Source organism: Heloderma suspectum, chromosome 2, assembly GCF_057233095.1.
Source record: "Heloderma suspectum isolate Gila_16-S chromosome 2, 16-S_ref, whole genome shotgun sequence".
Taxonomy (NCBI): Eukaryota; Metazoa; Chordata; class Lepidosauria; order Squamata; family Helodermatidae; genus Heloderma; species Heloderma suspectum.
In genome coordinates, this window is record NC_139459.1 from 366,370,438 (window position 1) to 366,382,038 (window position 11,601).

The 11,601-nt window shown below is 47.0% G+C and overlaps 1 protein-coding gene across 1 annotated transcript in view; it reads right to left on the reverse strand.

Moving 5' to 3' along the window:
• Positions 1-11,601, reverse strand: part of LOC146355888 (uncharacterized) — a 74,634-nt gene that overhangs the window by 47,106 nt on the left and 15,927 nt on the right. Inside the window, exons 6-10 of the mRNA XM_084830640.1 lie at positions 11,068-11,600; positions 10,751-10,877; positions 10,229-10,299; positions 9,743-9,869; positions 4,211-5,482 (exon numbers count right to left, since the gene is read on the reverse strand). Coding sequence (XP_084686766.1) covers positions 4,211-5,482; positions 9,743-9,869; positions 10,229-10,299; positions 10,751-10,877; positions 11,068-11,600 — 2,130 coding nt within the window. The remainder of the gene's footprint in view (positions 1-4,210; positions 5,483-9,742; positions 9,870-10,228; positions 10,300-10,750; positions 10,878-11,067; position 11,601) is intronic.

The following is an 11,601-nucleotide window of genomic DNA, read 5'->3' on the forward strand; positions in this document are numbered from 1 at the left end:
GGAGTGCCACAATTGTTCCTTGCAAGCCTGAATCTCCTGGAGAACCTTAAAAACGGGCTCCCTTAAGAGCGCTCAAGGCTCTAGGCCGGAGGCTTTGTGTTCCGAGGTCAGTTGTCTGCCGGGGAAGCATACAACCGTGAATCAGCTGCGTCGGCCACTGTCCACTCGCTTTAGCGTATCTTTTGGGTGATGCAGGAATGTATGAACATCATCAGACCTCCGAATCTGACCATCAGCCCAGGTGTGATTAATTAGGGTGCTCCTCAAACCTGCATGTAGCAAATGGAGAACTCAAGGATAAGTCACCAGAGACTTGCCCACAGCGAGCTTCGACGCAGACCTGGACTGCAGGAGGTGCTGCGTGTCGGTGTCAAGGGCTCCTCGGAGGCCTCTCTCAGTCTAATCCAGTAGCCAAGTCCAGACACAGACAAAGGGACTCTTTTCAAAGCTTTATTCTTCTTTTACAACTTAACAGCTCTACAGGTAGCAACTAGATCTGAGCAGCAGAATCCCTAAGCCCTAAGTTGGAACAGTTGGTCCCCGTTTGAAAGGGAATCACTGGCAGACCCCTGAACTTAAGGACTAGGGAGAGTCCCTCCCCTTTTCCCTTGCATCCTCTGGGCGCAGCCGTTGTTTGCGCACCAACCGGGCGCTACGCCTCCTTTCTGCGCCCTCCATTTGGCACCACTCTCTGCGTCGGTGTCGCGTGTCCACCAAGTCTGCTTCCGGCGCTCTGTCACTCCCAGGACTGCTATCTAAGCTAGGAATGCTGGTGGGAGGAATCTCCGTCAGCTGTTGGCCCTGGGAAAGAGGAGCGCGCTGCTCTCCCAGGAGTGACTGCTCTTCCTCAGAATCAGAACTACTCTGGGATTCTATGGGCTCAGTGTCCACCCTGACAGTCGGGTTGTTTGACTTGGGTCCCTCCATTGTCATTCACCTGGAGCTCTGGCCAGCTGAAAGGGGAAGTAAGCTATCTTGCTCAGTATCAGTGTCACCTGAACCCACACAGGAGGCCCCTATGCCTTGGGTGTATGTGCATTTTCTGGGGAGGGGACAGCCTCTTCCTTCCTCCCCAAATTCCCTTCCTCTCTAGGAATCTAGTTAATTTCTTTAACCGCGAAGTCTCCAAGTAGCAAGATCCTTTCTCTAAATCTCTCCAAGCAGGACCATGAAAACATCATGCCCTGAGCCACATTGGCTTTTGTGGCTGCTGCTAGCAGCAATTTCTCTTTTCTGTTCCAGACATTTCTTCTTCTTGCTGAATAAATCTGACCAGGCACTTTGTGTTTTGTTTTTGGTTGTAAAACTTTGTCCTCCGTTTAGCGACTGTTCTTGCCAGGAGGCTCAAAAGGCCTCAGCAGCTTCAACAAATCATCCTAGGAGTCTGAAACCTGAAGAGGTTTGGGGGAGAAACTGCCAGTTGCATCAGTCAGAGGGCAAAAAGCTCCTTAGGACCTGTAGAGCTCTTGTTTCCTGCACATGACTTCTGAAGCCAGAATAAATTTTGCAAAATGCGCCCCATTGGGAGAAATGCTGACGTTTTTTGAGGGTGCAAAATTTCCTTTTCTTTTCTTTGAAAAGAGATCACCCCGGACCTGACCTTTAAAAGTTCTCACCACCAGCAACCAGCTTTTCTCATGAAACATCCACTCACACATTACTTCTTGGAATTCAGGCAAGAATAACAAATGTACCCTTCTTACTTTTTGGGATTTCTGAGTGGTGTACAATCAACTGCATTACATTACAAATACAACAATAATAAAACAAATCCCAAAGGGTGCTCTCCTATGCATGGCTTGACATAAGTAAGTGCTACAAATCCCAGCATGGCTGGATGGGGGGATGCGGTTTTCTGTTTCTGTTTTCTGTTTTGTGAGACTTGTCCTGGTCTGTGTCCTGGTCCTGTTTTGTCTTTTGAAGCATCTGACCTGTTTTGCATTCCTAGAGGAATCCTCCTGTATGTTGCACCCAGGCCTGTTTCTTAGTTATATCTGTTGCTGGTGGGATGAGTTAAACAATGGGGGATGGGGGTCTCCTCTGAGGTAGCAGGGCTGAGAATGGTACTACTGCTATTGGCTTGTAGGCTTATTTCCTAGCATCAGTGTGATTAATGATGTGCCAGTAATGAGAAATATTAAAGCACTTTGTGAAAATAATACTCCCATTTCATATATATTTTAAGAGGCACCAAGAAAATGTGTATTTGGCAGAGTTGGGTGGGGAACATCTTGATTGTGAGCAGGAATGGGTTGCCTAATTATTTATCTTTCCCTGCCTTTGAAGGCCAGTGCCTTTTCCCCTCTAAAAGGGGCTCACAGAGACTTACAGAGAATATGAAGTTAGACAATGGAACTCACAAACTTTAGCCCACACACCTTTTCTATTGTGACGTGATGCTGGGAGGATGGAATTTGAAGCAAATAATTAGTGTGCTGGGAGAGAGTGCTTAATCCTTCCACCTATCACGGTTTAGTGTAACTTGTGACAAATCTGTCCTCACCCAGGGATTCTATCAGGTGGAACTCCAGTATCTAGCTGCCCCTAGACCACCAGGTAACCACTCCCACTCAGTTTTCCCCAGGGCAAAGTGTCACCAAGGATGCAGGTTTTTACTGAGAAAGTTTTAGTTCAGGAAAACTCTCTGAGCCTAACATTTGTCTTTTCTTTCTTTTATTTATTTCAAATAGATACTTAATACAGAATAAACACTAAGTATATGATGCTGGTAAAAGCAGAAATCATAGCAATATGAAGACACATTTCTAGGAAAAAGGCCTCTGAAGAGCAAAACATTATCGTAAATAAGGCATCTTATCAGACTTCCCAAATAAAGCAAAAAAATTGAGTTCTCCCAGGAAAAACTGAAATCTATGATCACTGGACGCCTCCTAATACAATAAAAATGGCAACACATTACTAAATCTACTCTAAAAATCTCCGGGGCGGGGGGCAGGATGGGACTTCACAACAACGGAATGAGAAGCGTGTTGGAGTATTACCCAGATTTTCATGGAATTGACTTTGGTCCGTCAGGGACACACGAAGCAAGATAAGCCAAGTGTACCATACCTTTAAAATCTGGTTTTCAGGGGTCACACAGTGCTTGAAAGGAACATACTTCCAGGTGGGGTGGGGGGAGTAGAACTGAAGGTCATCAAATTGGCAGGGGCCACTCAACCAATGACAGAGGCTTGTTTCCCACCCCTGCCCAGGGGCTGCTCTAACTTCGCACTAAATTGCTCATGAAGACAGGCCCCTGGTCTCAAAACAGAATTTGGGGAAAGCCATGAAAGGCACGCTTCCTCAATCGGCCAGAATAAAATGCATACATGGTTTTCACCAAAGTTTGACAAACATGTATGATCTGCCTTTGAAAACCTGGAGTAAAAAGGATAAATGTGTCAATTGTAAACACTTTTTAACTTATCTGTATCTGTTCCAGTTTTTATCACACCAATTTCAAATTTGGCACAATTATACACTTCATGGAGTACATTGCTGATGACAAGGTTCACATTTTTACATCAAGAGGTGTCATTTTTATAGGCAATACAATTTGGAGGCTTACACACCCAGAATGTTTTTCCTACTTGCCTTTTCTAAAAGAGCAGTACCTACACCCTTTAATGAAGCACTGTCATAGGTTTGCTAATTGTACATATTTATTCAGTATTGGGATATGTATATTCCTTCTTCTTAACCCTCTTACAAAACTAAATAAAATATTTATTGAAGAAATATGAAATGCACGTAGCCAAGAAAATCCATCCTGTCCCATATTTGGGGAATATTTATGGTCTGCACATTATTATTTTTCAATGTGTACTGATATAAGAGAAAAGATAGCTTATTGAAGTTTCTTTGTTGTCTTATTTTCAGCATATTAATGGACTCCTGGGTTGGCATTCCTTTATGCAGTACATCTCCAACATGGGTCCTCTAATGTGAAATATGGCCTGATTGCAAATGAATCTCATTCCTATCTCCAAGCATTCCTATGGTTTCTCCTGTGTGATTTCTTTGGTGAAAAGTACTATTAGATTTAATTTTTGTCCACACTTCAACCAGTTTTAAAGCATCTCCTGTGTGGTTTCTTTGATGAGACCGGACAATTCCCTTCTGACTGAAGCTCTTTCCACATGCAAAATATTTATATTGTTTCTCCTTGTGTGAGTTCTTTGATGACAAGTAAGAGTTGTCTTCTGGCTGAAGCCCTTTCCACACTCCAAACATTTATATGGTTTCTTCCCTGTGTGAGTTCTTTGATGTGAAGTGAGAGTTATCTTCTGACAGAAGCTCTTTCCACACTCCAAACACTGATATGGCTTCTCCCGTGTGTGAGTTCTTTGATGAGAAATTAAATGTTCCTTCCGACTGAAAGTCTTTCCACACTGCAAACATTGATATGGTTTCTCCCGTGTGTGAGTTCTTTGATGAGAAGCTAAATGTGCCTTCTGGCTGAAGCCCTTTCCACACTCCAAACATTTATATGGTTTCTCCCCTGTGTGAGTTCTTTGATGTGAAGTGAGAGTTATTTTCTGACTGAAGCTCATCTCACACTCCAAACAATGATATGGTTTCTCCCCTGTGTGAGTTCTTTGATGAGAAGTGAGAGTTATCTTCTGACAGAAGCTTTTTCCACACTCCAAACATTGAAATGGCTTCTCCCCCGTGTGAATTCTTTGATGAGAAATTAGATGTTCCTTCCGACTGAAGCTCTTCCCACACTGCAAACATTGATATGGTTTCTCCCGTGTGTGAATTCTTTGATGCGAAACTAGATGTGCCTTCTGGCTGAAGCCCTTTCCACACTCCACACAATGATAAGGTTTCTCCCCTGTGTGAGTTCTTTGGTGAGAAGTGAGATGTATCTTCTGACTGAAGCTCTTTCCACACTCCAAACAAGGATATGGTTTCTCACCCATGTGATTTCTTTGATGAGAAGTGAGATGTCTCTTTTCGCTGAAGCGCTTTCCACACTCCAAACAATGATATGGCTTTTCCCCTGTGTGAAATCGTTGATGACAGGTGAGTGTTATTTTACGACTGAAACTCTTTCCACACTCCAAACAATGATATGGTTTCTCCCCTGTGTGAGTTCTTTGATGTACAGTGAGACTATACTTCTCACTGAAACTCTTTCCACACTCCAAACAACGATATGACTTCTCCCCTGTGTGAGTTCTTTGGTGAGAAATTAGATGCTCCTTCCGACTGAAACTCTTTCCACACTGCAAACATTGACATGGTTTCTCCCCTGTGTGAGTCCTTTGATGATGAATTAGGTATCTCTTCTCACTGAAGCTCTTTCCGCACTCCAAACACTGATATGGTTTCTCCCCTGTGTGAGTTCTTTGATGAGAAGTGAGAGTTGTCTTCCTACAGAAACTCTTCCCACACTGGGTATTTTGGGGTCTTTCTTTTTTTGGTGACATCCCACATGGCTCTCTCTGATTCTCCACTTCCCGTCTGTTACCTTCTGGAATGCAGAGAAGACATTGGTAAACACCAGATTTAGCAATGGAACTTCAAATAACTGAGCACCTTCAATTAATGATTTCAATAAAGGGAAGAACTGAAAAGACTTACATTGGATGCAGTTCTTCCTATGTGTTTAATTGCCTCTGTTGACTGCCATTAACTGACAGGTGGTGTGGTACAATACAACTGAATGGGGCCATGGAGACCTGGGTTCAGCTTTCAGCTGAGAAATGAAATGTGCTGTGTTTCTGCAGCGGTTAATCTCTCTCAGCCTAATCAACCTCACAGGCTTGTTATCAGGCTGCTCATTGGTAGGACAGGTACTGCAGAAATCCAATAAAATTTGGCAATGATGGGCATAGTCATTTTAACAAGTCCTTATCTGTGCCAAGGTGGGCAAAGTAATGGCAAACGTATCTTATCTAATAGTCCCAAAGTTCACATACACAGGGTCACAGCTGGCATTACCAAGCTGATCAATAGCAATCAGAAATCTAATCATACAGGCATATGCCAGCCCTGCAGTGATCTCCCCGAGAAAAGTAAACTACCAGCTCAGGTGGTAGACCAGGAATTTCTGAGCCTTTCAGGAAAGATGCAGTCTTCAATAGTTGCAGGCTTAGTAGCTCCACTGAGCACCCATCCCAAGTTGCCCACTTTGACATTTGAGATGGCTTTGGCAAGGATGTCTCCAAACCCCATTGTTTTCAGCCTGGAACAGCTATTCTCACCTCCTGCAAATCTTCCTGTAACTCCTTCGTGGCTTTGTAATATCAAACCTGCAGCCCTTTTTGCCTTTGAAGGTTATATGGAAACTGAATAAAAAACAAAAGTTTTGTGCACTCCGTGTGCCTGCTTACTGGAGTGGTTCCATTCGTAGCTGTTGGATCAGTACCATCCCAGATCTATGCTACAGAACCCTCCCTGGTCTCCTGGTCTGCCCACCATCAGCTGGATTCCACCTGCTTTTCAGATCGTGGCAAAACCCCAAGTTCTGTTGCGTTCAGACAGACAGACAGACAGAATCAGCTCTCTCTCCCATCCCTCTACCCCAGCTAAGGAGGATGTAATCTGGGTGTCCCATGTGGGAAGAGAGATTGCAATTTGGGAGAAAGATGCTAAGAGAGAAACTGCTGGGTTTGGGTTCTGTAAACTAGCTCCATTTGGGGGTGCTGGCTGCCTCCCTAGAGACTTCCCTCTCTGGCTTCCGTACAGCTGATCTGTCAGGTTCTGAGATTCTATGATGGGTCACAGTTCTATATCTGTGTTTATTGAGCTCAAAATGTTTCCTGATAATTCCATGACCAGATGCTCATTACTATTTTGATTATGTTGTAGTTGTCGAACCCTTTGAACGGATGCCTCCCCTGTATTAGCTCCTTTGTGGGGTTTTGTGAAATGGAATGGCAGGATGATAAATATTTTAGGGAGCAATCCTATGTAGATAGTCTGCAGCTTCCAAACCTGGAGGTTGCCGAGTAGCTGTCAGGGTGGACACTGAGCCCATAGAATCCCAGAGTAGTTCTGATTCTGAGGAAGAGCAGTCGCTCCTGGGAGAGGAGCGCGCTCCTCTTTCCCAGGGCCAACAGCTGACGGAGATTCCTCCCACCGGCATTCCTAGCTTAGATAGCAGTCCTGGGAGTGACAGAGCGCCGGAAGCAGACTTGGTGGACGCGCGATGCCGACGCAAAGAGTGGCGCCAAATGGAGGGCGCAGAAAGGAGGCGTAGCGCCCGGTTGGTGCGCAAACAACGGCTGCGCCCAGAGGATCCAAGGGAAAAGGGGAGGGAGTCTCCCTAGTCCTTAAGTTCAGGGGTCTGCCAGTGATTCCCTTTCAAACGGGGACCAACTGTTCCAACTTAGGGCATAGGTACTCTGCTGCTCAGATCTAGTTGCTAACGGTAGAGTTGTTAAGTTGTAAAAGAGGAATAAAGCTTTGAAAGGAATCCCTTTGTCTGTGTCTGGACTTGGCTACTGGATTAGACTGAGAGAGGCCTCCGAGGAGCCCTTGACAGTAGCCAATGCAGGGTGGGAGGATACTGGTGGCTCTGTGCTCCAGGTGCCCTGAATTTCTGCTAGGTGGGCAAAGTCTAGCAGCAGCGCCTTGAGGGGGAGGAGGTAAGGAGGCCGGGGCAACAACAGGAATGTCATATGGATGCCACCCTGGTCTCCTCTCCCCTCCTCTGGGAACACCCTCTTTTCCCCGTGCTCCGCTTTCCAAGTGTGGAGAGGTAGCTGGCACGGTTCTCTCCCCGCCGGCTACGACAGGGCGGGGGCAGGGAGTGCAGTTTCCTGGCTCCCAGCTTGGATCACTGCCTCCGAGCTCAGAGTCAGGAAACCGAACTATCCTTTGCCCCCACAGACAGTCTGATGGGCACAGGATTGCTCTCTTTAATAAATATAAATAAACAAATCCTAGTGGACTGGAAGAAGGGATCTGGAGGTGCTGAAATATGCAGTTGAACTCCACATGGCCCTGCAGGGAAGGCCTTCAACTAAGCCTGGAAAATGTGCCTGTTCTGGGCTGCCTTTCCATAAACAAGTGTCCTGCTGCTGTTGGATTTTGAGACTCTGAGCTGTGTTAATGCAGCTTGTGAAAATTTCTGTGGTATGTCTGAGGCCTGTGTGTTTAAGCTGCTGTCTTAAAATACTGTTTAATCATTTCATTATTTTAATATGAGTTAATGCAGCGGTTCCCAACATGGCATCCACGAAACTCTTCACTCCCTGGCCCCTTCAAATGTTTGTTTTTAATTAAAAACCTGAAAAACAATAGGGCACCAAGTTCTTCTTCCTGTTCCTGAACTTGCTGCTGATCCACCCAGTCTTCTTCCTCCCACACAGACCTTTCCTCTCCCTCTCCCTCACCACTCCCAGCCTCTAGCCTTGCTCTTTCTCCCCACCTAACCCCCTTCCTCGCGATTTCTCCCCCTTCCCCATCCCTGGGCTTCTTCTTTCCCTTCCTAGCCCCTAGCCTTGCTCTTTCTCTCCCCTCTGTCCCTTTGCCTTGCTATTTCCCCTTCCCTCCCAGCCTCTAGCCTCGCTATTTCTCTTCTCCCAACACCTCTTTCGACCAGCCAGGCCCCCACAGCAGCCATTATGTGACTAGCCACATCCTCCATGGGAGCCATTTTGTGGTGGTGCCCACAGCAGTTTCTAAAATCCCCAAATGTGCTCTCAGGACCAAAAAGGTTGGGGACTCCTGACTTGATGCAATGTATTTTCTCTCTGCACATCACCTTCAGAGGGTTATGCCCTAAAAGACCATCTCAAGATACCAAGCAATGGTAATAATATCTTCCTCACCGTTATTGCATTTGGGTCAACTACGCAGGAAATCAGGGGGCCTCAGGGCTTCTCCACACCTGGCTTCTTATCCTGCAACATTACCGGGGCTTCTGCTTCCAGATTCTTTGCGGGATAAAGATCGGTTCTTTATGCAGCCCGGTTTTCTTAAATGCATAACACTACCTGCCGTTTACACAGGTAGCTGGAGCATGGCGGGATGTCATCAGATGCCAGCAGCATTATACACTCACAGTCCACCTCCTCTGGGGTAGCCCGTCCCCCTTCTCGGCATGTACTTTTCCATTTCAACTGTCTTGCCGTCTCTTTTCAATTCGCTGCCTCCGATCCCTACCTCGGCCACTTTTACTGGGGCCACTGGGAGGCTGCACCTCCTGCATCCGGGGAAGAACATCATCACGGGGGGAGACCAACCCAGTCCTATACATCAGCCAGTGATGTATTTGCTTTCCTTCCCCTCCTCCCTCCCAATCCTCTTTCCTTTTGTGTTGTGTCTTTTAGACTGTAAGCCTGAGGGCAGGGCCTGTCTTAATATTCATCTTTGTAAGCCACTCTGAGAGCCTTTTTCGGCTGAAGAGTGGGGTAAAAACACACTAAATAAATAAAATAAAAGCCTTTTGCAGCTTCGGAACTTTTGCAAGTTCAGAAGTCTGCTCCCCCCCACCCCATCGCCCCCAAAGCAAGCAATTACTTTTCTCATTTGTGTGTACGTGCGGACTGGGTGGAAGGGCTTAAAACTTTTCTGTGCGGCAACGGCAGAGCACAGCAACCCCCCAATGCAATTGAACATCGTGGAAAGGAGGAGAGGGAAGCTGAAAGGGGCTGCATGTATAGAATCCACAGTACTTTTGCAACTTTGAAAGTCTGCTCCCCCCCACACACACCTCCTGAAAAACACTGTGCCTGAGGAATGACAATCGAACTACAAAACCCAGGTGTAGAAAAGCCTTTACCGAGAGAGGCCACGACCTCACAGATCTCCTCCGTGATTTGCCTGTGCAGGGCTCTCTGATCAGGATCCAGCAGTGCCCACTCCTCTTCCGTGAAGCACACAGCAACCTCCTCAAACGTCACCAGACCCTGGAGGAAAAAAGAAAACATTTCCTTCTCAAGGATAACATGAAGTGAGGTGGATGGGCATTGTCCTGCAGGATTGAAACTTGCTTGCTGAGAAAACCGGTTGCTGGGGGAACAAGAGCAAAAAATAGCTCTGGCCCTCCTGTCTTGCTTATGGGCTTCCCAAGAGACATCTGGTTGGCCACTGTAAGAATGCTGGACTAGAGGGGCCTTTGGTCCCATCCAGCAGGGCTCTCTGTATGATCTTAGCTTGCCAGAAGGAAGCAGCAGGAGACAGATTAATTTTGGCCCTGGGAGGTCAGCAGGAGACAGAAGGACCCCATTTACTCCCTGCCTGCCTCCCCAGTGATCCTTCCCCCTACCTGATCTGGTTCCACTCCGTCACAAACAAAAAGAGATGGTCGAGTACTTCTTGCTGATGTTGTTCCAGCCCCTGTGAGAGACAAAGGTGATGGGAAGCCAGTAGCACATGCTTGTCTCAGAGACTGAGATGTGATTTCTAAACTCACAGGAAGTAACAGTTGGACTCATAGGAACACAATTGGACTGACTTCCCAGTCAAATGCATAGAATTGCATTGGAAATTATGCAAGTCTAAGTATACCTGGGCATTACAAGATGTTTTATCTCTAATTTGCATTTGAGAATTCAGTTGCGTAAAAATGCATGTTTCCTCATTTGGGCTCTTGGCCACAAATCAAACTGTTGGTTTTCATGTATACATTCCCCAGGGGTTGAACATTAAACATGTTTTTGGAAAAGGCTGGATACAAGCGTCATCCCCATAAAAAACATGGGTGAATATGAAAACAGCCAAGGATCTCCTCCATACTCCAGAGAGTGAGGCCAGGTAGAAATACACCCACCCCCAAATTAACCCTTACCCTGCAAGGCGGCACATCCGTCAGCCTCCTGCCTGCTCCCACTTTGCACAGGGCTCTCCCTGGTGTCTGATGGAGCCCTCTCTGCTGCAGGGAAATCAGGTCCCACTTCTGCAAACAGACTCTGAACCTGAAGCAGCAATAGGGATCCAAGACATGGAATGAGAAGGATTAGTAAAGGGAAGGGAGAGCCAAAAATGCCGGGAGAGAGGGGTGGGACATCTCTCCTCGGGTGATTTCTAGAAGGGGCTGGCCGATTAGTAGAGGGTTTGGGGATACCCTCCCTCACATTCCTGACCCCCTCGATGAAACGCTCTCACCTGCTGCTCTTCCGGCTTCCTGTCCTCTGCCTGGCTCAGGAGGAAGCCTTCTGCCAGGGCCACCGCTTGGGAACTGGTCTCCACTCCGCATTCTCTCACCCAGCTCGCCACCTCCCCTGGCAGGATGGCCAGGAACTGCTCCAGGATCACCATGTCCAGGATTTGCTGTTTCGTGTGTCGCTCTGGCTTCAACCACTGACGGGAAAGAGCGTGGAGTTGGCTGCAAACCTCTCGTGGTCCCTCAGCCTCCTTGTAGCAGAACTGCCTGAAGCGCTGGAGCTGCACGTCTGAGGTGTCCATGTCCTCAGCCTGGATCTTCTGCATCATTCTGTCCCAGAATTCCCCACTTCTCCTGGTCTTAACTTGATCCAGGTGTCTTTGTGCTTCAGGGCAGGCTGAGTCTTGCTTTGCCATCGTTGATTCCAAGGGAGCCACCAAGGGGGACAAAGAATCTCTTCCTTCTCCTGTATCTGAGCAAAGATTGCTGCATGAGGCGGTGCTACAAAGGCTCTGTAAAGGCAGGGCATTTAATTC